Here is a 26,417-nt window from a genome sequence, read left to right as displayed (position 1 = left end):
GGGTCCCTGTTTCAGCTCTCTCTCAGCTTGAAAGACGCCTGGTTTATAGTTTACGGTTGGACTATGCTTGCTTTAGTTGTGCACCGGTGTCATGCACCAAAGATAGGCAATCTACAAGCTCTCAACACATCGCTGCGCGGCACGTGGAGAGCTTGTAGACAGCCTATTATTATTGCGACTGTAGGTCGCATTCACTATGAAAACCTGCATCTCCCGCCCGTCCGTCACCCATGCCTCCATATGGTCACACCTCGTGACATTACGTGACATCACAAAGACCCTTAGATCTCCATATATGCACTGACACGGCAACAGTTCTCAACAGGCCCGAAAATTAAGGCCCGGCCCTACCTGGGCCCTCATCAAAAGCCCTCATGTACACTCAAGACACTGGCCCCGCTGCCACCATTAGATCTCCATATATGGAGCTGACCTGTTCTGACATTCCATATGTTGATCTGACCCCCCATGCCAAAGCGCCAGCGCTCGCCCAGCACTCTGCCGTCACCCATGGCGGGTGCGTGCATCGCTTCTCGCCCTCAGGGCGTCTTACTGGTTATTATTATTATTGTAGACAATATTTCCCCATAAATGGCCCAAAAAAGGTTGAAAAAGTAATTATAAAATGATGTCCTCACAAGTATAATAATACAATTGTGTGTGTGCATGTGTGCGCGCCTGCGCGAGCGCGCGCGTGTGTGTGTGTGTGTGTGTGTGTGTGTACTGTGTGTGCATGCGTGTGTGGTCGTGCGTGTGTTATGGTTGGGTTAGGTGACTCATGGTGCTAGAGGGGGGGGGGGGGGGGGGGGGGGGAGGGTGACTCATGTGTTTCTCAGAAGGAGCCAGAACTCTTGGGAACCCCTGCGATAAGGCTGCCAGGAAGAGAAACAGGGGATGTATCTGACACGCTCCGCATCTCAATCACCCCCCCCTCCCAAATCCCCTTTCTCTCAAGTCAGCAGATTGTTTTCTGTGTCACTTTTTCTTTTTTCAGGAGGGACGGGGGGGACGGGGGGTGGGGCGTGTTGTTACCTCAACATCCTTTTCAGTTCCTTCCTGCGTCTCAGTCTCAGTAGTGAGCCGGCCACGCTACGGGTGGCCGAGTCTGCCACACCGCAGACAAGAAAAACTCAACGACTGTGTGTTTTCTTTGCCTCTCTGAGAGGAACGTCACACCTACTACACTGTAGCCGCGCCAAATCTTCAGCACTGCCGCCGTCAAACGTTTGCACGTGCCACATCTACACTGCCACACACACACACACACACACACACACACACACGCACAGCCACACACACACGCACACACACACACGCACACACACACACACGCATACACACACACACATGCACCTAAAATGGCATTCCTGCAGTCAGTGGTGGTACTCGCATGTTTTACTTAAGTAAAAGTATCAATACTGCAATGTAGAAATATTCTGTTACAAGTCCCGTATTCAAAATGTACTTGAGTAGTAACATGAGAACTAACTAAGTAAAAGTAATCATTGTGCAGAAAAAACACACACACACATGCTCACACACACACACACACACACACACACACACACACACAAGGTACTCCGTCCCACACAGCCACAAACACACCTGACCGACTACACTTCCTGAGAGGAGTGAGTCAGACGTCCGCAGTGCACTTAGCGGGGTAATACATGCTTATTAGCCATGCTGATAATATAGTGTTGACATCGTCGCCAGGACAACGGAGGCCGCAGGGGCAGGAGGGGGGCGGGGGGGAGGGGGCATGCGCGGGAGGGTGGGCATTGGGCAACTGCAGTTGGCCTAGGTGAGGATTCTTTGGGTATTGTTCTTGCACGTGTCTTATTTGCATGTTAGCAAGGGGCGGCGGTGGCTCAGGGGTAGAGCGGCTGGATGGTAACCGCAAGGTTGCCAACTCGTACCCGAGCTCCCCCATTAGTGTTGAAGTGTCCTTGAGCAAGACACTGAACCCCTAATTGCTCCTGATGTGCTGGTTGGTGCCTTGCATGGTTTCCGCTGCCATCGGTGTATGGATGTGTGTGTGAATGGGTGAATGTAATGCACAATGCACCATTTACCATTTTCCATTTTAGCGGAGGGTGTGTGTCATTTTATAATTTTATAATTGCATTGATGTTTTTCTTGATGTTCTGTGTAAAGCACATTGAAATGCCTCGTTGTTGAAATGCAAATAAAATGGCCTTGCCTGTGTGTGTGTGTGTGTGTGTGTGTGTGTGTGTGTGTGTGTGTGTGTGTGTGTGTGTGTGTGTGTGTGTGTGTGTGTGTGTGTGCGTGCGTGCGTGCGTGTGTGTGTGCACATACATGTGTGTGACAGAGGGAGTGCTTTACCTGCTTTTTCTTATAGAAACCCTTCTTGTCACAGTTGGGTATGCGGAAGCCTCGCGGGTTGAGCACGTTGGTGATTTTAAGAGTGTTCAGGATGCTCTCCATCTCCCTCCGGCACGGCCCCTGTCAACACACACCAGCACCCCGTCAACAACACAGATATAGGCCTACACAGCACAGTCAACCGCACACCCTGACACATATACATGATGTATGCATGAGACCTTGGAACTACTTTTTGACCTGAGATCAGTTTCTAAAAATAGCAGACCTACAAGCTCGTAGCGCGCCACTCGGTGGTGCGCTATGAGATCGTAGATCTGCTATTTTTCAATAGCTAAAGCATAACTTAATGCTAACACCAAAATGGGTTAAGCAGTATACTTCATCATATGTCAAATTAGGCGACCCACGAGCGAACAACATGCATGCTGATGATGTGGTGGTTGGTGGGGTGGGTGGAAAAGGGTGAGCAAGCTATTTGTGTTGTATGTATATTGTATATCTGTATTTGTATCTGTGTACTGTATGTTTTATGTAATTGTATACAGTATGTGTACCATACTGTATATGTTTGATATATTTTGTCCATGTCTTATGGGTCCCCCTTGAAAATGAGATGCTGCATCTCAAGGGGATATCCCGTCAATAGAATCTGAAATCTGAAAATGTCACGCTTGTAGAAGATTAGAGGTCTTCGTATAAACCTGAGACCCAAAAATACCGGGGTACCACGCACACACAGTAAGTATAGTAATACTTACTGTGTGTGCGTGTGACATGTGTGTGCGTGCGTGCGTGTGCGACTTACATACTCTGCCTCCCTCTTGTTCTCCAAGGAGAAGTTATGCATGTCCGTGTTGGCTCCGACGAACACCGACTCCAGCTTGTAGCTCTGGCCCTTCCTGATCTGGTCCTTCCTGATGAGCTTGGTGTGCTTGTTGGTGTCGGGGGGCGGTCCCCTGCTGTGGCCGCCGCCGCCCCCCTCCGCTGCCGCCGCCAGCCCCGGAGGCACCGTGACGTTGGCGCGCGGCTGTCCCTCGTCTCCCTGGGCCGCCACCATCTCTACGGATCCAAGACACACAAGAAGAGGACGCAGCTTTTCAAACTCTGAGCTCGTACAAAGTGGCGCTCACACCAACAATGTTAACGACCGACAAAGCGATTCCAGCCATTCGTTTCCAGTGGGCACTACTGGCTATATTATGTGTGTCCGTTTTTGGTGAGAGACATGTGCTGCCGTAAGTGACGGGAAATCCATTGAGACCTCTTGGATTTAACCCATTTAGGCCTGACCTCAAAATTAAAAAAGAAAAATCTAAATCCTCGATTAAAAAAAAAATAGCAGACCTACAAGCTCGTAGCGCCACTCGGTGGCGCGCTATGAGCTTGTAGATCTGCTATTTTTCAATAGCTAAAGCATAAAATAATGCTAACACCAAAAGGCGTTACCGCCCAAAATGGGTTAAACAAATATATAATAATAAAAAGAATAAAAGATTAACAGTGGGAAAGGTAAATGGTAAATAAATTCTAAATGGTGCATTTATATAGTGCCTTTATGCAAAGCGCTTTTCAATAATTGTGCATTACCTTTCATGATGCAATCATACACCGATGGCAGGGGAAGCCATGCAAGGCACCAACCTGCTCATGTGGAGCAATTAGGGGTTCAGTGTCTTGTTCACTTCGACACTATAGCTCTGGCCTGGGAGAGTGCAAGGTCAAACTGAGAACCTTCCGGTTCCCAAGCGGCCGCTCTACCTCCTGAGCCACTGCCTCCCTGAAATGTCCATTAAGGGTTCAATGTTCTGGGTGGGGTGGGTGTGGGGTCCATGCTTCCCATGCTTTTGATATCCTCCTCATTCATTTTTATCCCAGGGCTTTAATGTGAAGCCAACCAATAAACAGATAAATGGAACTGACGGCGAAGGCAGGGACAGTATATAAGATAGGGAGAAGCTGACAGTAAACACAGAGACACGTGTGCGTGCAATATGATTGTGTGTGTGTGTGTGTGTGTGTGTGTGTGTGTGTGTGTGTGTGTGTGTGTGTCAGTGCGTTTTAACAGCGGGCGGCTTGGGCGATATTGATTTTTTTGATATCGGTATTGATACCGTGAATAATATCGGTATTATCGATTATCGGCCTTTTTCATTTGGCTGGAACCCAAAATGCTGCCAAACAGCAGTATTTCCAGATGTTTTTTTACGAACCAACTTGCTAGGACTTGTTACTCTCACCGGCGCCATGTTTTGTTTGCTTTCTTGGGCGGAGGCGGTCCGACAATGCTGCCGCCTCGTTGCCGTAATTCAGCGTCAGTGCCAGTCAAAGGCAAATTATAGTTGTTATTGAAATACTCGTAAATTCATCACACAGACACACACGTACAGTAATTTAGATGTTTATTAAAAGATTTTCTTTTTTTAATAAAAATATATATTTACATGACGGTAAAATTCGGTATTCGGTATTATTTATATACTCCGCGATATTACAGATATTGATTTCAAATATCGCGGTAAACGGTAATATCGATATATTGCCCAAGCCTACCGGGCGACAGCCAGACGAATTTTCCGGAAGTGCATTATTTGTCTATGGCTATTCGACTACCGGCAAACAGCGGCGATAGCAGGCGAACAGGCGATAGTCGAAAAGTGGGCGGATAGATTTTTCAAAATTGGATGTCAAATAACTGTAGCGAGTGAGGAGTTGAAAGTACAATAATTGCCTCTGGCATGTATACAGTCGACTAGCATATAAAGTATAGACAAATTGAAATATTCAAGTAAAGTAAAAGTACTTCAAAATTGTACAGTACTTGAGTACATGTAGGCTACTCAGTTACTTTCCACCACTGGCCAATCCAACTGACCTACTTGAGGATAGGGGAGGGGGAGGAGTGGTGTGGGGGGGGGGTTTCAAACATTGCTCCCTAATATAGGATAGGAACTAACTATCCACCATATGCCAACGGTCAGCCACACCACCACAAGGCCACAGTCTGACAGACACAACTGCACAGTGAAATGGACCCGTAAGGGTTCATTTTTACACCCTCAAGAGTCAAATCAACACTGAGGATTTTACTGTGTTCTGTGCTTGACGAGCGGCAAACTAAGCTTCAGGACCCCAAGAGATGGACCACAAGGGAGGATGGAAACACACACGCACGCGCACACACACGCACACACACACACACACACACACACACACACACAGACACACACACGCACACACACGCACACACACACACACACACACACACACACACACACACAGACACACACACGCACACACACACACACACCCACACACACACACACACACACACACACACACACACACAACACAACACACAACACACAACTCACAACACACACACACACATACACACACACACACACACACACACACACACACACACACACACACACACACAGTTATAAACCATTAACTTCAAGCAGATTTTTGTGTCGGAGTGCTGTGGCCAGGGTGGTGGACGGGCATGCAGGGGTGTAGCCCATGTGGTCAGGCTGGCAGGCTGGCAGCCCACCCCTTTTCTTCTCCCGACCAGCTGATCATTAAAGAAGCACTGGGGCTCCACGGGTCCCCGGGCTCACCAGAGTTCTAAATAGCATCACAAAGACTTCAGTGATCGCTTAATCGATAATATTTCAAGCAAAAATCAACGGAGATGCAGCAGCTGCTGTTGTTGTTCCGTTGGCCAGATATAGGCTACGCTACGGCCAGGCATAAGACTTTTCTCAACTTCTTCTCACAAATGAACAGGGGGGTGAGGGGTTGCTTGCTGAGGGGATTAACAACAAGCCCAATTTAGATACCTGCAAACACCATTATTTATACGCAATGCAAACTTTTATATCCGCTCTTAGAATTCAGAGCTTTTTTGATAAACACATTACGCAATTTGTTTGCATAAATGGCTGCGGAGTAAACAGCACGGATTGCGGCGAGAGGGCTCGTTAATGTCTGGGAAGAGAGAGTTATGGAGATGCATGTGGACCGGACTGGTGGCAGTGAAAACCACTAGGCCGCTCTTACGTATTATGACCAACAGGGGCACTGTAGATCATTCCCACCTTTCTCTCCAGCTGAGAGTGGAGATAATAATGGGCATGCGTTGCTGCCCATCTTTCCTCAATTATCTCCTGCTGCCTCAGAGAGAGGCCGAAGAAGAGCTACGAGGTGGAAACCTATACTGACATTAAGGGAAACTAGTGGGTGAGTGTGTTTGTGTGCCAGCTGAGCTAACCATCCTCCTAAATCAGAGTCTACAAACAGCGGCTGCCAGCAATGCAACATTCCAGACATAACAGTGGGTTAACAGACATGAAGGGAAAAACGAGCAAAAGATTGAGATTAATTTACAATTAAGAAAGTTGGAGAAAGAAGACAGAAAGAGAGAGTGGCTTTGGGCAGTAAGTTATGTGACGGGTGATAAAGAAGTAAGCAAACATAAATCAGTTTGGACTCATTTTACGATGAGTGTGTGTGTGTGTGTGTGTGTGTGTGTGTGTGTGTGTGTGTGTGTGTGTGTGTGTGTGTGTGTGTGTGTGTGTGTGTGTGACACAATGTGACTGCTGAGTGCTTGCACACCCCACCACTGTGGCCAAGCCAAATAGCGAGGGGGAGAAAACACACAGGCTCCAGGAGGCCTGACGTCAGCCATGCCCGGATACACACAACACAGTGTGTATTCACATGGAGGTGGGATGTGTGCCGTTTCACTGCTGTGAGTGAGTGAGCACCTTCTGTAGACACAAAGCATCATGCAAGGCCCAGCAAGTAGTTCCTGGAGCTGTTAAGAAAGGGGAATCCACGCTAATAGAAACTGCAGGCTTTCTATTCCTGAAAAGTTACAATGCGATAAATGGAAGCCATCGTTCTCACGATAATAAATATAATATAATAATAAATATTGAAAAAACGATATATTTATATATATATAATTATAATTTTATATATTGTTTAAAAGAAATCTGCTACCGGAAGATGGGTTTCTGAACTGCCCACAGCCCTCTATATGAGACACAGACTGAGTAGGAAAAAAAAGTTTTATATTTTATCATGAAGATAGGTTGAAAAGTGCCAGTGGTCCTTCAGAGAGGAAGGCGTGTGTGTGTGTGTGTGTGTGTGTGTGTGTGTGTGTGTGTGTGTGTGTGTGTGTGTGTGTGTGTGTGTGTGTGTGTGTGTGTGTGTGTGCGCGCGCGCGCTCACGCTGAGAGATAGGCTCCTAAACAAGGGCCCCGTGTCCTCCCACCACCACACCCCGAAATGTTTTTGGTCCAAAGTCTGGAACCTAGAAACTAGAAAGACTGTTGTCGTCCAAAGATATTGGCATCATTCACAGAACATAATCATCGACAACATCACCCTCGATCATGCGCCTCCTGCTAAATATACTTACATAATGTCTGAATGTGGCATTCCTTATAAGTTATAACTATTGGGTTGAAGGAGCCAGATTGTGCGTGCGGATGTTTTTAGTGTGCTCCGAAATAAATGATGACTGTTTATAGGTCTCAGCTGTCCAATTATGCAGAGTCCATACAACTAAGAACGCGATGTAACACATTCGTTTATAGCACGACCAGGTGCATTAAGGTGGAAATGGACGCACGGGGGGAAAAACTGCATTTACACGCGTAAAACAAGCAAAAACAATCATTCCGACATTGGCCCACAAACGACCATAAGATTATGTGCGAGCCTAACGAGCATGCATCACGGGAAGATCTTCGTTTTCAAAACATTTGACTGTCAATGGTGGTGTTAGCACTGCGTTACGCGTGCGCAAAGAACACCAGTCACCAAATAAGAAAATCTGCGCAGTGCGCACCATAATGCCACTTTCTCTAGTCATAGCCATCCAGTGTCCACTGCACTGTGCTAATCGGTTTAAGCATATCGTAATAAATAAATGTGAACAGAGCAGAGTAGCTAATTAGCTGTGGCATTCAGTGCGTGGTGTGTTCTCCAGATCGGATCCAAACAGTAGCCTACTGTGCCTACACCCTGTCGCGTATGCTACAACACCGGCCACATTCTATTTACAGATTGAAAAAAATAATATATAATAATAATAATGGGGGAAAACAACAACTGGGTATGCCAGTCGCAGTGGTCAAGGACTGATCATTCCGTAAGGAGCCAAAGACCGCTGCCTACCTTGTGTTGTGTGCGCGGGTATCAGAATGCTGTTGAGCTTTTTCGCCGCGGCGCTGGAGCACGCTCCTCGTCCCTCCAGCAGAGCTTGCAGGGGTCGGCTCTCCCCCGGCTGGTGCTGGCAGGTCATGCCGGAGCCGCAGCGCCCCGTGTACACTCCACACGCCTGGCCCTCGGCGAGGGCGCACGTCATGCAGCAGCCGCAGCCCGGCTCCCGCACCCTCTCGACGCAGTCTTTTGGCAGCGGCTTGCACTGCATGAGCGCTCCGGCGTCACACGGCTCGCATCGGACCACCGGCCCCGCGGTCTCGGCGAGCCGGGTGAATGCAGCCAGTACAGCAGTGAGACAAAGCACGCAGAGACCGGGCATTCTGCCGATAAGCTGGTCACAAAAGGACAGTATGCGGGTTGTCGCGTAGGCTTAAGGGGACTCTTTGTGACACAGCGAGCGGGCTAGCCTTCTCCATCTGTATTTTCTTTTACGCGAACTTCTCGTTTTATACAGGCGGAAAAAGAGCCAACAAGTCACACCCTCCTTCGTATGAATAATGTAAACGGAGAGCCCCAATATGAGGGACCGCTATATTCAGTTCAAGGAGACAACTATTCAATTACGCTCGCTTTTAGGGTCCTAATATTATTTTACCAGGGAAACTGTACTAATATACGCCTTTCTCTGCACTGCTCTTTAAGATTACTCATCCCATGAGAAACGCCAAAGTCGTATTCCTGTGCCAGGAAATATGGCACAGTGTCAATTCAGTCAGTGCAGAGGCTTTCTAGAACCTAAAGTAAATGTATAAATTCGATTTTTGCAAATATAAAACATTTGAATTTCGGGGCAAATGTGCCAATTGTCTTTGAAATGTTATTAGAACTTGATAGAGGACAGCTTAGAAGGGAGAAAAAAGTTACACTTGGAGCTCTCCTCTCTCTTCCAGCCAGTGAATCATTGACTATTCTTTAGCCTTGGTAGGTTTCCACACCACTGGCCACATCCCCTGGCATCAACGGTACGTGACTGAATACCATTGGTGGTAACTTTGACCCCCCACCATGCAATACTGATAAAGTCTACACCAACATTCCTTTGGGCAGGTGTGTAGGTGGCCTCCCTAACCTACTAAAACAGTCATTTAAGGGCATTGTGTGTGTGTGTGTGTGTGTGTGTGTGTGTGTGGGTGTGTGTGTGTGTGTGTGTGTGTGTGTGTGTGTGCGTGTGCGTGCATGCATGTGTGTACGCTATACACTCAGCAGGGGGTGTAGCCAAAGAAGTATATCTTTACTGTTAAACCCTGTATACTTAGTTGACCGGGGTCCCCCAGCTGGGGTCTATCCGTGGCCCTACGGCCTACGGCTCCTTTTTTCCTTCTAAATCTCTTCACCAAAAATAGACGTTCATCTGTACAAGCTCACAACGTGTTGCGTTGCGACGTGTTGAGAGCTTGTAGATATGCAATTTTCACAGAATGTTTGCCTATTATGACATGCCAAGAATAGGGTTCAAGTGGTTAAGATCGTACAAACGGTCAATTGACACATGTCAATCACATCACCAATGCAGCCCACAACAGAAGGCCACAGCTGTGGGTGGCCACCACCACAACTACTGAACATGTGCATGGTAGTACCGCATACCTCAAATAGTGGTCCAGTGCTCACCTGGCAGTGACTCTGGTGCTGTACATGCCCATCGTGCCCCCATGAAACCCTCCACTTCTGCCAACCGTCCCACCACCTTCCGACACCTTCCCACCCCAGCCTCCCAACCCCACAGGATTTCAAATTATTAGAGAGAAAAATGGTCAGATTCTGCCGCCTCAGCACTGCCCCCTTGTCCGGCATACCCTACCGTTCTGCAATAACAAACGCAAGAGGGGGGTACACACTGAGAAAATAAAGCAATCAGTATTGGCCATTGTGTGATTTCCACCACAGAGGCAGAAAAATTGTTGAGACTGCATTATGAAAAACAAGCAGAGGGTAAGGAAACTCCCCCAGAATAGCAAGAACACGTCTGCAGCTGAGATTAGTTTTCTTATTACTTTACACTTTCTCCGTTTTCTGCTTTCTTTTTCACGTTGGAGATATTCAGAGTTTGACCTTTCCCCCATTTTAGCGTCTGTCTGTCCATCTAGGGCTTAGTTTTTCCCAAAAGGATCTGTAATCTCGCTCTTGGTTTAAACCGGGCCGGCGAAAAAGAGAGGTCCCTTTGGGAAACTAGTATGCACAAGGCTTTATGTGAATGTGTGTCCAGGGGGTTGTGGTCTGTTAAGTAATTGATACCATGAAGCCTTCATGCATTTTGACACTGGTGGGTCTCACCGGGTCGTTATGTGTCTTGTGTTTCTCAGGAAAATACAGTACCACATTCTCGGGTTGTAATTGTAATTGTGGTAACCGCAAGTACAACATGCAGAACTAATACTATGGCATTGCCACTTGACTGGTTAGTATTCAGTGAAGAGATACATGGTAGAATGGTAATAGAGGCAGAACGCAAAAGGGATGACATCTACAGTACGTGATAGAAGCCAATTTCATGAGCAGAAGTCATGATGGCACAGATACAAGCCGGGTGCCTTCACTCCCTGATCCACTGATGCCACCTGATTTCAGCATTCACAACTTTGTTTCCATGTCAGAAAAGAGTACAGGAAAAGAGTAGTAAAAATGTACCCTTCAGTACCCCAGACAGCTACAGTTTCAGGGACTTTTTTTATGAATAACATTTTATTTCAACATTAATCTATTATTACATTTGGGACAATTCTACGCCCACAATTTTGTGCCCATGGAGCGCAAAACTTCAGGTCGCCACGTCATACACTGCACACGTATGCGGATTGCGGAGTATGCGGGATTGCCGTTCACGCCTGTTCTTTGTCGCCGTGATACGTCACTGTCTTGACCTCTGCGTTTTCAACCAAGCTCTGTAGCTATTCAACTACTGGCCAATCAAAGCGTTCCCCTTTCTGTGATGCGTTGGCCTGAGAATATATACGGACGGCGGACACACGACATTTCCGAGGAAACAACATTGGCGTGGTCAATGCTCTTTGGCCACTCAGAATAGCCAAATGGCATTGACCACGCCTCCAGGTCTTAAGTTAAGTAATAAGACCTGGTACTTAAGACGGCAAAATACAGCCCCATATCTCCGTCAGGCTGGGTTGCCAGTTTAACTTCAGGGGGAAAAGGGCTTGAACAATACTTATATTACAGTTTACAATACTTATATTACAGTTTGCCTTCTTTACACATACTCTCAGCGTACCTCAACCTGAGGTCCTATTTGTCCCACTTAGTGGTCCATGTTCCTGTTTTGTATAGCCTCTCCATCTTATGATTTGATGATTTACAAGCTCACAACGTGTCACATCGCAACATGTTGAGAGCTTGTAGATGTGCTATTTTGGTGCATGACATCGGCACGCAACTAAATCCGGCTTTATCTGCCACAAGGATGTTACTGTTCTCTTGCTATGAGCCTTTCCCAGTCTCTCTATCTACTGTAGGAACCTGACATGATGATCTCCCTTGATGAATTTCTCCCTCCGAGATGTGCTCTGTCCCAGTTAACATTTCACTGTCTTAACATTCTCATGATGCCGCGCCTTTCTCGATCAGGGCCGTAAATCATTAATTGGAAACACGTCCGCGGCTGGCCCTCAATAACATTGGTACAATGCATGTTAGGCTATAATTTAGGGGTTCATGGGAATCGAGGATCGGATAGATTTATCTGTTTCTTCACACCCTGCTTCATGCAGCAAGTTTTCCAAACGCTGTCAGCACCACTTCCCACCAGTGCACACCATTGTACACTTTAAATATGCTTGTGATGGCCAGGCCTCATACACATGACGCATGTGGATCCCATTGATCACGCTATGAGGACCAGAACCTTTATCCGCTCCACAAGCAGCGTTCTGCAATTCTAGTAGGCGAATGATGATAGAGTTATCTGCAATTTTAAAATAAAGACCACTGACATAAATGCTGATTTGTCAAAATATAAACACTGCTGGGATAACCTTTCAAAAGATAATAGCTGTGAGGTGATAATGAACACATAAGGCGCCTACAGACAATGGAAATGTTGAAAGATTAACAATGTGAAACATTTTTTCACTTACAGTATTAATTTATTTTATTTAATCTCCAAAAAAGGAAAAAGAAAAAAAAAAAGTTATTGGAAAAAACACTGCCTCCTCATTCATTCGATCAGTCACCAAAACCAAGGATGTGTGTTTTAAATGTCTAACATGGTTAAAATGGAGTTTGAAATTACAAAGGGTTTATATAGCCTGAGTAAAATGACCCCAAACATTTGAAAGTGAAATATCCCCTTTAACGTGCAGGATTGTATAGAGTGGTATAGGCTATTGGTTAGAGTGACTATTGTATGTCTAAAGGTTCCCATGCAGGTTCCATCCCAGCTGCAGTCATCAGTGTTCTTGAACAACACACTGAATGCCCTCCTTGCTAACTCATTATGATTTAGCCTAATTTATGCCTAATTATGCTCCATTCATTGTACCACGGCATTGCATGGTGAAGTGACCAATCACCGATCTGACCGGCTTCCCACTCCATGTGGTCCTTGGCACGCTGGGCAAGACCTATTGACGATATGCACACGGCTGCCATCTTGCCAGCAAGGTGCTAACTAGGTGCAACTTCCCATAGACAGCCCATTCCTCCAAACAGAAAAGTCCTATCTAATTGTATTAAATAACGTCAAACTCACCAACATTGCAGCTGTACGGAAAGCTTGAATTATCCTCTTTCTATCTGCAATGTGTTTGTTTAATAAAGATCCACAGTCTGTAGACATGGTAGTAGCTATACTCCCTGTCAATAAATTCCTGTGGTGCTGAGTTTGGAAGTGCTCGTTGACCATCACTCAACAGCCCATGCGTACCACCTGTTTTGAATTTGCACATAATGCAGCAGGAGGTTGCTTTATAGATAACGAGTGCTTCCAAACTCTGACACTCAAATATTGTATCAGAGGAATCTGCGGATGTTCTGGCCCAACACATTCCGGCTATGCAGGTCCACTCCTTGGTGACACACATCAAGTTTAAAGTCAATCAGCCGGTGCTCAAAACATGAAGAATCATGCAGTTCTTTATGGCAAGCTCTCCAAAATAGCATCAGCTAAATACCTAACTTAAACATAAATCCAATTGACCTGCATGATGGGGAATCTGATGATGATTTTTATGTTGTGGTATTCTCCTCTTGATCTATTTGTAATTTGGTGGCAACTTGCTCACATTTTTGTGAGCAGTTTTTTTTCCTCTTTTCCAGCCTACTTCAAGCAGGATAATAGACCCAAGATGAATTATGCAAACCACTTGACCAAACCAATTATGCCAAATGACAGCCTCGACAGTGACACAATCCCATCAGTCAGTGAGCATATCGTAACACAACCACAATGCTTTAAGATGATCTGCTTTGCCGTGCACGTGGTGGTATAAGTAAATAAGTACATTTACTCAAGTGGGTCTACTGTATTTGAGTACAATTCTTAGGTGCTTTTACTTTACTTCTACTCTGAGTTGAACGTGTTGTCGACTACATCTCAGAGGCAAATATTGTATTTTTTACTTATAATAATGAATTACTAGAAAGCAGTTAACTTTACTTGTAACAGAGTATGTCTATATTGTATTGTGGTATCGTATTGCCACAAAATCTCAGTATTCTTCCACCACTACTGCTTTTTTTCCACACTTGTTGTGTTATGTTCCCTCCCAGGGGATGATTACATTTGTTATTTTGGCGAGGAAGTGTGTAAATAATCAACCTAAGCATTCTCATCTTCTGCCAGGTTCATTTTGAGGAAAGCCGTTTATGATTCATTCGCCATGTCAGCCGGGGTGTTGACAGGAGAGACAGGCCTCGTCACTCATGGGGGAGGCCTCTCTCTCTCTCTCTTTCTCTCTCTCTCTCTCTCTCTCTCTCTCTCTCTCTCTCTCTCTCTGTAAGCTTGGAAACAGCTCTAGATGAGACTAGTTGACAACTGTCTGTGGTGAGGTTTTCTTTCTCTCTCTTCTGGTTTTAAACGAAACAGTTTTAAGGTCATGTTAATATATTTATATCAGATGGACTCGGAGTGGAGGAATATAAGGAGGAGGACCCCGAGTCTGCGGTGTAGTAATTGTGTATGAAACCACTGGAACTCAGGGGGGGATCCCATCGTGTCGAATTAGGATTCCCACATCGCTGACATACTTGAACTGAGATCCAAATGTTTTGAACTCTGCTCTGTCCTTAGCAAGTGAGGGAGATCAGATGGGTTACATGCAGAGTGCCATCTTGGGTGGTAGACATCTGCCTTTGTTAACCACCATGTACTGCCCTCATTAATTTTTGCACTTTTGTGGTCGAAGAGACTTATGAAACCTTTTCCAGGGAGTGCTCTGCCCATCGAGGTTGTTTATACCCCAATAAGTCTGATTTCTTCCGGCATCATACTGTAAATGCGACAGAGGTAAAATGGCAGCTTTTTTGATTGTATCAAAACATGTGGTGTGAAAGATTAAACCATGTGTTCCATATTTCCTGTATTATTTAAGTAACCTTATAATGCTTCGCAGGCAGCAAAAACCCATGTTTAAGTACATTTCTGCTGTCTCATTGTTCAGCTAAACACTGCGGTTGTACTGCGGTGTGTCTTTTCTCACCAAGCATCTTATATCTTACTTACCCAACGCAATGTCAGTGTTGCGTATGGAGCAGATGATCCGTGCTTTTATGACAACATTTACACCCAGGTTCCCCTATATTTCTTCATTTATTCTTAGGTTTTTAATTTGTTTGTACGTTTTACGAGTTACACTGCTGTAACCAATGCCACTCATAAGCATTGCAGATGCCTTTTCAAACGACCCGCTCTTTATTATTTGGGATAATGGCATTGCTCTTTAGGAGCAAATCCCCGCTCCCTCGCACCACCACTCCTGTGATATCTGCTTCCAATAATTTGATGGAATGAGTTCGCCCTGGCCTGGCCAGTCTCCATCTCTTTCTGCCTGACATGGGTTAGGAAAACATCTGGAGGCAAGAGAAGAGAGAGAGAGAGGGAGGGAGAGACAGAGAGAGAGGAGCAATGAGAATAAGAAAGCCAGAGAGAAGAAGAAACAATGCCTGATTTACACTTCATTATGTGCTGTATCACGCACCAAATTGCGAAGCGTTGTGAGCTTGTACATCTGCTATTGTCAGCGTGAGACAGCGCCATGCAACTAAAGTACAAATCAGGCCCAAGGGTGCTGTGAAATCTTCCAACAATACATAAACTGTCCGTTGGCCACTAATTAAGCTGATTTGTTACATCGTACGCAGAGACACCAGAGAGTGTGTCTGAGAGGAGAAGAGGAATTAACTGGAGGGATGGAAATATATGCGCTGTTATGATGTGCACGACTGTGTGCCTTAATCCATGCCCCTTGTTTGTGCCACGGTTACGGCTCAAACAGGCCCCAGATATACTGTATAATGTATATGCCTGGCAGCTCCCAGCAAGAGTTTCAAGCCTTGCCCACCAGAGGCTCTCTGTAATTGGTCAAACATGTGCTGTGCTGTTCGCACCTGGAGGCCAGGTGGAAGACCAATGCCTACAGTCACAGACTGTCATTGGATCGACACTGCTCCGGATCAGGGGAAGACAAGGGGAACGGGAGATCGATAGCCCGGACAGGCAGACACACGTGGGTTACAGTGAGTCCATTCTAGCGGCTCCAGCACTCTCAGGTTGACCAACTCGGGTGACACTTTCCTGAGAGTGGGCCAATTCCAGCCTGCTAAGAGGATCAGTTTTCCCCTTCCTGTCCTGACACACATAGCAGACCAGTGTTGCGTGCACACACACTCACACGCACGCACTCACTCGCTCTTAAGTTTATACTTCGCAATATGGGTGCTTCGTGCTTGGCTCTGCCGAAAATAATGTGACGTATCTCAGCCCTTATCCGCAGCCACCACAACTGCAAACCTCACTCTTGCAAGCCGTGCAAACACGGGCCCTGGACCATGGGACGGGATCAGAGAGTGTCTCGCTGCAAAGGCAAAGTCCCCGCTAAGAGGATTGCGACCTTAAACCCTGTCTCTCTTGAAGAGTCCACCTGAGGCCTTCTGCAAGGCAGCCAGCAAACTGACAGCGCGGTGCACGGCTCAGCTGCACTGTGGCTACATGTGCAAAAAAAAGCTCTGGGGCAAGATAAGAGAAGAGAAGAGAAGAGAAGAGAAGATAAGAGAAGAGAAGAGAAGAGAAGAGAAGAGAAGAGAAGAGAAGAGAAGAGAAGAGAAGAGAAGAGAAGAGAAGAGAAGAGAAGAGAAGAGATGAGGGAGAGAGAGAAAGAGAGAGATATCGGTGGATATAAGGATGAAGGAGAAAGAGAGATGGGCTGCATGCAGTATAACGATGAAGGAGAGAGAGAGAGAGAGAAAGAGAGAGAGAGAGAGAGAGAGAGAGAGAGAGAGCTAGAGAGAGAGCTGCTCTGTAATCCCGGTGTGAACCAAAGAGACAAGGATTGAGAAGAGTGGCTTGCATGTGGTGATGTCACCTGTGGAGCGGCAGGACACCACTGCATGTGGTGAGCCGAGAGAACCTTTGGAAGAACCTGAATGGACGCCTTAGAAAAGAAACTCACAGACAGAGAGAGAGAGAGAGAGAGAGAGAGATGGAAATTGCAGTAAGTGCTCACAGCAAAAGCTATTAATAGAACTAAAAATCAAACCTGTGTGAAGTGAGGGGCGCTCTTATCATCGTACATCATCATGACGTAAAACACTATGTCTATTTGCTCAGACACTATGACGTAAAATTGTCCATTCATTGTCAATGGGAATTTAATGTTTGTGTAGGACAAAGTTGGTGGACACGCACCAAAAGCTGGATATAGGAGGGGCTAGCACCCCTCAAACAAACCCACATCACCGTATTTAAAACATCTCTAACATTTGAGATTTGAGGTTGACGAGGGCCAACCTCCTAGAACACCATTGCTAACCCCCCTCCCCCCCTCCTTGCCGGGGAGCCAGAGTGCGGCCCGTCATGCATAGTGCATACATACGAATGTATATTTTGACACATGCTGAGAGACTGACCCGACACTGAGCAGGTGGGTGCCCCGGGACGGGCTGAGAAGGCAACGTGTGTCCCGCACGCCAGCTGTAGAGTGGATTTAGAAGAGGTCCCGACGCTTGTTAAACCTGTGCGGTTGACATGCTGTTTGGGTTGAGGGTGACTGATTAGCCGGCAATATACAGCCCTTTCCACGGGGGCCCTGTCTTATAGGTCCAGCACTCAGGCGGCTAACACCTGCTTAGCCCAGAGCCTGGCCCTGGGCTAATGGACGGCCATCAGCGCTCTGCTCGCAGAGCCGAGTGACAGGCTGTATAGGAAAGTTTAGGTGTGGTTGCGATGTTAGACATGTATGATGACCTACCCAACTCCTGCACGCCTAAATCCATGTAGTGTTGTGCCATCAACTTGGGCCCCACATGGTCGCGAGATAATACATACAGTACATATACATACGTTGACGCGAGGCAACAGTCTGTCTTGAGAGACTATATACATACATACGTACGTACGTATGTATATGTACGTACCTACGCACACACACACACACACACACACACACACACACACACACACACACACACACACACACACACACACACACACACACACACACACACACACGCACAGAAAGTAAAAGGTTGGTAAAGTAAATACAATGGGCTCTTCTGTCATCGTCGGTGGGGAGAGAGAGAAAAAAAGAAAGAGGAGAGGAGAATGAAAATGTAATCTCCCAGCTCCTTAAATCCATCTTCCCCCAGCAGGACCTTAAAAATGACACATCTCCCAGATGGCAAATTAATCTCATGTGACTTGTGCGGTTACGTCTGACACACGACTCCCGCCCATCGTGGCCGATTGACGAGGACCGCCCGGGTGCCCTAGCTGGCGTTGGGGGAGGGATGACGAGGACCGCCCGAGTGCCCTAGGCTGGCGTTGGGGCAGGGATGAAGAGGACCGCCCGGGTGCCCTAGGCTGGCGTTGGGGGAGGGATGACGAGGACCGCCCGGGTGCCCTATAGGCTGGCGTTGGGGCAGGGATGACAGGGAGTGGGCAATGGTCGGGTATTTCGTGTAAAGTGCAACCTGGGTTGCGGGAAGCAAGGCAGGAATTCACGACAACAACGATTCCTGCGGTAAGCACAATCTCCACCAAGCCTCCCTATACACTCCCCACCAGTGGTGTAAAGTAACTAATACATTCATACTTAAAGGACCACGTCACCACTTTTCAACCTCTTCATATAGGTCCTCACTAATAACCAGACTCAGTCTGTGTCTCATAGGAGTGCTGTGGGCAGTTTAGAAACCGTCCTCCAGTCATTATCCGTCTTCATTATTAGGCAGATTTTCTTTTAAACAAGATTCTTTTACAAAAATGTTTAGATTTTCATTATCATAAGAACAATGGCTTCCCCTTTCCAGGACTAGAAAGCCTTTCTATTAGCTTGTATTCCCCATCGATGATGTCACTGGAGGACGGTTTCTGAACTGCCCACAGCCTCCTATGAGACACAGACTGAGTAGAAAAAAATTGCGCCATTTTTTCATGATTATTAGAGGACCTATTATATGAAGATAGGTTGAAAAGTGGTGAAGTTGAAAAGTGGTGAAGTGGTCCTTTAAGTACAATTTTTAGGTCTTTGTACTTTATTTCAGTATGTCAAATTGTATGTGCTTTTACTTCTACTCCACTACATTGTAGAGGCAAATATTGTACTTTTACTCCACTACATTTATTTGAAAACTTTAGTTACTAGTTACTTTTTGATCATTTTCACAAAACAAACATTATCCACATCAGCCCTATATTGTCAGGAATGAGTTACGGAGTAGGACCCAAAAGCAGGCAACCAGATGCAGAGTAGATATCTTCAAGGTGTTTATTTAACTATCAATCAGGAGTATTCAAAAAGGCAAAACATAGGCAACATCAGCCACAAAGCTCACTTGACAAAGGTCTACAAACCAACAAGGGCACACTGCAAATAAAGGGCTTAAATAGACAGGGGTAACAGGACACAGGTGAACTCAAAACATAATCAAACACAGGATAGGCTAACAGGCAAACAGAACACAGGTGACTAGGATACAATAATCAGGTAGGTAAGACAGAACAGGAAACACCAACAAGAGGAGGCAGGAAAGCACAGAACAATACTACAAAACAAGGCACAACCAAAACAACAACAGAGTAACAGTAAACCAAAACCAAACACCACAAGGCCAAATACAGAACATACAGAATAAGTCCAAAACCTACTTAGGTTCCAAGTGTTCAAGGCAACACACATGACAAGTGCTTTCTTTAACATTCAAGGTATTACAGAACATGAACTAAACACAAAATGGTCATGTCATAATAAGAGTTCAGGGTTTGGAGCCATGAGTCACGGCTCAAATACAAAGGCAGAGGGGTGGGGCGTGACATATATAGTTTTTGTGCATTTGAAAATAGTTGATAAATGAGCTTGTAGATCTGCTATTTTGGGTGCAGGTGGGTGCCCCGGGACGGGCTGAGAAGGCAACGTGTGTCCCGCACGCCAGCTGTAGAGTGGATTTAGAAGAGGTCCCGACGCTTGTTAAACCTGTGCGGTTGACATGCTGTTTGGGTTGAGCTGGCGTTGGGGGAGGGATGACGAGGACCGCCCGAGTGCCCTAGGCTGGCGTTGGGGCAGGGATGAAGAGGACCGCCCGGGTGCCCTAGGCTGGCGTTGGGGGAGGGATGACGAGGACCGCCCGGGTGCCCTATAGGCTGGCGTTGGGGCAGGGATGACAGGGAGTGGGCAATGGTCGGGTATTTCGTGTAAAGTGCAACCTGGGTTGCGGGAAGCAAGGCAGGAATTCACGACAACAACGATTCCTGCGGTAAGCACAATCTCCACCAAGCCTCCCTATACACTCCCCACCAGTGGTGTAAAGTAACTAATACATTCATACTTAAAGGACCACGTCACCACTTTTCAACCTCTTCATATAGGTCCTCACTAATAACCAGACTCAGTCTGTGTCTCATAGGAGTGCTGTGGGCAGTTTAGAAACCGTCCTCCAGTCATTATCCGTCTTCATTATTAGGCAGATTTTCTTTTAAACAAGATTCTTTTACAAAAATGTTTAGATTTTCATTATCATAAGAACAATGGCTTCCCCTTTCCAGGACTAGAAAGCCTTTCTATTAGCTTGTATTCCCCATCGATGATGTCACTGGAGGACGGTTTCTGAACTGCCCACAGCCTCCTATGAGACACAGACTGAGTAGAAAAAAATTGCGCCATTTTTTCATGATTATTAGAGGACCTATTATATGAAGATAGGTTGAAAAGTGGTGAAGTTGAAAAGTGGTGAAGTGGTCCTTTAAGTACAATTTTTAGGTCTTTGTACTTTATTTCAGTATGTCAAATTGTATGTGCTTTTACTTCTACTCCACTACATTGTAGAGGCAAATATTGTACTTTTACTCCACTACATTTATTTGAAAACTTTAGTTACTAGTTACTTTTTGATCATTTTCACAAAACAAACATTATCCACATCAGCCCTATATTGTCAGGAATGAGTTACGGAGTAGGACCCAAAAGCAGGCAACCAGATGCAGAGTAGATATCTTCAAGGTGTTTATTTAACTATCAATCAGGAGTATTCAAAAAGGCAAAACATAGGCAACATCAGCCACAAAGCTCACTTGACAAAGGTCTACAAACCAACAAGGGCACACTGCAAATAAAGGGCTTAAATAGACAGGGGTAACAGGACACAGGTGAACTCAAAACATAATCAAACACAGGATAGGCTAACAGGCAAACAGAACACAGGTGACTAGGATACAATAATCAGGTAGGTAAGACAGAACAGGAAACACCAACAAGAGGAGGCAGGAAAGCACAGAACAATACTACAAAACAAGGCACAACCAAAACAACAACAGAGTAACAGTAAACCAAAACCAAACACCACAAGGCCAAATACAGAACATACAGAATAAGTCCAAAACCTACTTAGGTTCCAAGTGTTCAAGGCAACACACATGACAAGTGCTTTCTTTAACATTCAAGGTATTACAGAACATGAACTAAACACAAAATGGTCATGTCATAATAAGAGTTCAGGGTTTGGAGCCATGAGTCACGGCTCAAATACAAAGGCAGAGGGGTGGGGCGTGACATATATAGTTTTTGTGCATTTGAAAATAGTTGATAAATGAGCTTGTAGATCTGCTATTTTCAAAAGATTTTTTTTATACATTTGAAAACTTGAAATGGAACATTCTACACAGTGAGTGTCTACTTTGGGTACTTTAAGTACATTTTGATGCCAATACTTTTGTACATTTTGAATTCCGGACTTTTACTTGTAACGGAGTAGTTTTACATTGCCGTATTGATACTTTTACTTTAAGTAAAACAATGGAGTACTTCTTTCACCACTGATCTCCCTGCCCACCCCAGCACTCTGGTGCGGGCTGATGGTTGATGTCTCGTGGAGTAACAGCCTCGGCTCTTACAGACAGTATATCCTGACTGTTTTTCAGTCCAGTGCCACCTGCATCGCATTAGAACACTGCAGCTCTCCAGAAGACATGATGACAGGATATGTTTGCAGTCTGGTCCCCTGCATACAAAGTCATAAACAAACCCCAGGGAGAGGGTGCCGGATCAACACTCAACTTACAATTCAGGTATTGGTTTAGGGCAGTGGTTTTCAACCCTTTTCATATCAAGGCCAATTATTGTCTCTACCAGGCCGAAGGCATGGGGAGAGAGTATGTTTTGCACTCCATCCGTCCGTCCGTGTGTCCGTCCACAGCTAATCTCCGTGCCACACCCCTGTCTCAGGCGAGGGTAATAGAGCACCGAAGTCCTGACGTAACTCGCTCATCCCGACGATTCCCCTGGTTCGCTGAAGTAATTTCTCTATGGAGAATAACATGGGGTGATCTTAATATCGTCTACTATAAGCGTTGTGGTCCAAAAATAAACAAGCTGTCTCGGCGTTATTGTTAGGGAGGTGTCTCTGTATCGTTTGCAACAATCAGTCACTATATGATACAGTCTGCTTCTAGCGAAAATCTAACTAATTCAGCAGCAGTAACATTAGCGTTTTCTCTTAGTCAGTTGATTCTTCATATCCATATGAGTGAAGCGGCCGGGGTGACATATTTATTTTTCAAACACAGTTGTTATATGAGGCGATCTAAAATCGCCTCAATGGGGATATCAATGCAACTAAACAAATATGAACCTGGGGACTGACGCCCTCTACTGAAAGTGACGTCAGACTTCGGTGCTCTATATGAACACAAGGATGGCGAGGCAACACAGTTGGGCAGAGTTTAACAGTCCCCAAGTGCAGATTATGTGACATTTAACAAATACGTAGGAGACCGAAATATCTCCTCAGAGACTGACACCGTCTTGTCCAACGACAGCAGACTGACTGGAATACTAATTCTCTGCAGCTATATACCCCCCATGGCCCCTCCCACCAGACAGGACCAATTTATAGGGGTTAACATGATCCACAACATGTCAAATCTGCTTGGGTTTGGCACAAAACACATTTTCATACATTTCAATTACTTTAAGCTTGTATATCTTTTCTTTCTCAAGTCTTTAGTTTTCCTTCATGACAAATAAACATCCCTCCACAGACAGGAGTTGGTTTGGCCCAGTTAGTGCTCAGCTGGGCTTCCACCTATTCCACAGAACCCATTGAACATGTTTGATAGCTGAACAGAGATATACCGAGAGCTGATTAGTTTGTCCATACCCTACCTAACCAGTGCACGCTATTGAGAGGCATGTAATGAGCAAAACATGAACAGTGACAGGGTGGGGTCACACTGTCACACTCCGGCACTGTTAACCTGGTCGATGCCAAATTTTGCACACACACTCCCTGGATGCCAACGATGAACCTCTGCCCCAAAACTTCCAGAACGGCCTGTTATAGCGCCACCATGAGGCCGACTTTTGATATTCTTTGATATTGCTCCTCCAGATTCTGTCCAAAAATCCCGCAAAGCGTTACACACTATCTCTATAGTCATGTGTTCAAGATGGATCTGTCCGATATTTCATATTCCATTCTAATTGGCTAACATAGGGTTTCAAAGTTTGCAGGATTGGCCCATTTGAAACAAAACGCCTCAAATTATGAACGCAGCGTGCAATTTACGTGAATCTTTTCACAAACTTTCCTACTATGCTGAGGAATATATCCCACCCTTTTCACATTGGCCTGTTATAGCACCACCAACAGGTGGAAACACATTTTTGGAACAAAATGCCTCAAATCATCCAATTGCCATCAATGGTGTAAGAACAAATGCCACCCTTTTCACAATGGCTTATTATAGCACCACCAGGAGGCCACAACCTGACCTGGCCTGGTGGGGCACTTTTTCTAGTTTATTCTGCATTTGATCCACGGACAACCATTAGATGAGATTTAGCTTCTCAGACCCAAAACGAAAGAATATTTTGATATCGTTGACACAATTCCATGCTGTTGGCAAACGTTGATCAACTCTTAACAATAACAACTCTTCTATACATTCTCTAATTGTGTAGATTTCTTGTAAATTAAGTAATGCAGATATCAAACAATAATGTAACTCTTGAGAGCATAAAATGAAACCAAATAGACCTGTATAGGTCCATTTGGTTACATTTTAGAGTTAAAGATTTTAAGGGACCACCTGGAACCTCCTCAAGGACCACTGGTGGTCCCTGGACCATGTTTGAAAACCACAGCCACTCTACCACAGGGTAGAGTGGCCGTCTTGGAAACCTATAGACTAGAACGTCGCAGTCCCACCCCCTTTCAAAACGACGAGAGACCCGGAAAATAATTCCCTGTTCATTTTCCCCATAGACTTTTCCAAGTATTTATTTAAAGACGTTTATGCCGCGGACAAAGCCAACTGTTTTGGGCCAATCAAAAATGTTGTTATTTCTAATTATTTGATCGGCCCAAAACATTGTGTTCATTCCATGTGACACAGCGCTATGGTGTGTGTCTGTGCGACACAAATAGCATGACAAGACGTGCATACTTTATGAAATATCTTTTGAGATGCCAGACATGTATTTTTTTCTGTTCTCCTGTCAGAAGCCAAAAGTGCAAGAGGTAAAAAAGAAACAAACGGAACCGTCCACATCCTGAAATGTTTGTTTGCAGAAGCTAAAGAGTACCTTGAAAGTTCTGGGCTCCTTTTCAATGCATTTAGTTCCTCTGTGTATGTGTGTGTGTGTGTGTGTGTGTGTGTGTGTGTGTGTGTGTGTGTGTGTGTGTGTGTGTGTGTGCGTGCGTGCGTGCGTGCGTGCGTGCGTGCGTGCGTGCGTGCGTGCGTGCGTGCGTGCGTGTGCGTGTGTAGTGGAGGTGGTTTTGCTTACCAAGGGCCTGTACGTCACGAGGAGTGCCCAGCAGACTGGAGCAAGTCTAGTATACAATGAGTGGACTGTGGATTAAGCCTATTGCATATCAAACTCCTTGAAATGAAACAGGTTGAAATTCACTGCTAGAGCCGCAAAACTCTTCTCTTATGAGGGTCCCTAATATCTATTCAAATGTGGGTCCGCTGGCTAATTAGTGTCAATTTGGGGGGGGGGCCTTGGCATGAAAAAGTTTTGGAACCTCTGCATTACACAATGTACTTAATTGGTTCAGAGCGATGGTACCGCACAGATCGCAATTCCACCATATAGCTGTGCACACTGTAACAACTTGCACATGCCATATTCATATTTCCTGGCTATATAGTCTAATGCATTTTGGCCTTCGACCACGTGTGAAATTCCTCGCAAGAACTTTATTTCTGACACAAAATATTTGGAAGCTGCTTGACATAATGAAGAAGAGGCGGACAGAGAGAGAAGACACATGCATGCTCATGCACATGTACTGTATGCGTACATACATGCATGCACGCATGCATGCATGCACGCTCACACACAGACACACACACACACACACACACACACACACACACACACACACGTGTGACACACACATGCATAGGCACACACATCTTTTCTTGGAAAGCCACAACGGTTTCTAATTATATCCAGGGTTTCAAATAAAAAGCGTTTACAGCCAATTCGCTTGCGTAAATGCCATTCCTGTCCTTGCGGGGGGTGGAGATATAAACCATTCCTACCCAGAGACAATAAATGGTTTATCACTTTTATTTGTCATGGCTTTTTGTGCCGTTGCCGACTTCTTTAAAGAGTGAAGGACCAGAAAAAGCAAACCCCCCCCACACTAATGACTGTGTGTGATTTATGGAGTATGTGTTTGACACAGTGGCGTCTGCATTTTCAAACCGGGCATAAGCAGACTCCTCTTTCACAGACACATTCAGCCTCCTAGAAAGGCTGTACTGCATAGTTTGGATATTATAACGTACAGGTTTTTTCTTTTCAATGTGGGGAAAGGAGAGGAAATTAAAATGATCAAAATAATATTGTGCAAGTTAAAGCCCTTTCAACCTGGCATTTCTATTTCGTATGGCATGTAATTATTGTCAAAGAGTTGCGAAAATAGCAAACAAAGCAGATCTACAAGCTATACTTTATGACTCTGTCGGAGTCCAAAGATGTCGGCTTCTTTTAACTTTTATAAATAAAGTACAACTATTTGTATCCACCCTCTCCTCATTTTTAACCTTTTTAACCTTTCGAGTGCTCGGATCGCCGCCTTGTCTTTAGTATGGCTATAGGGGATCCTTGTCTTTAGTATGGCTATAGGGGATCCTTGTCTTTAGTATGGCTATAGGGGAT

The 26,417-nt window shown here is 45.5% G+C and overlaps 1 protein-coding gene across 2 annotated transcripts in view; it reads right to left on the bottom strand.

Moving 5' to 3' along the window:
- igfbp3 (insulin-like growth factor binding protein 3) overlaps positions 1-8,994 on the bottom strand; it is a 17,407-nt gene extending 8,413 nt beyond the window's left edge. For both annotated transcript variants that reach the window (XR_013964520.1, XM_080770395.1), the window contains exons 1-3: positions 8,539-8,994; positions 3,155-3,408; positions 2,347-2,466 (exon numbers count right to left, since the gene is read on the bottom strand). Coding sequence is in view for 1 of the 2 variants with exons in the window: in XM_080770395.1 (XP_080626521.1) it covers positions 2,347-2,466; positions 3,155-3,408; positions 8,539-8,905 (741 nt within the window). In the remaining variant the exon portion in view is untranslated. The remainder of the gene's footprint in view (positions 1-2,346; positions 2,467-3,154; positions 3,409-8,538) is intronic.
- Positions 8,995-26,417: the final 17,423 nt, after the last annotated feature.

Source organism: Protomyctophum bolini, assembly GCF_963924005.1.
Source record: "Protomyctophum bolini genome assembly, chromosome: 8".
Taxonomy (NCBI): Eukaryota; Metazoa; Chordata; class Actinopteri; order Myctophiformes; family Myctophidae; genus Protomyctophum; species Protomyctophum bolini.
This window is presented reverse-complemented; position numbering and strand designations above follow the sequence as displayed.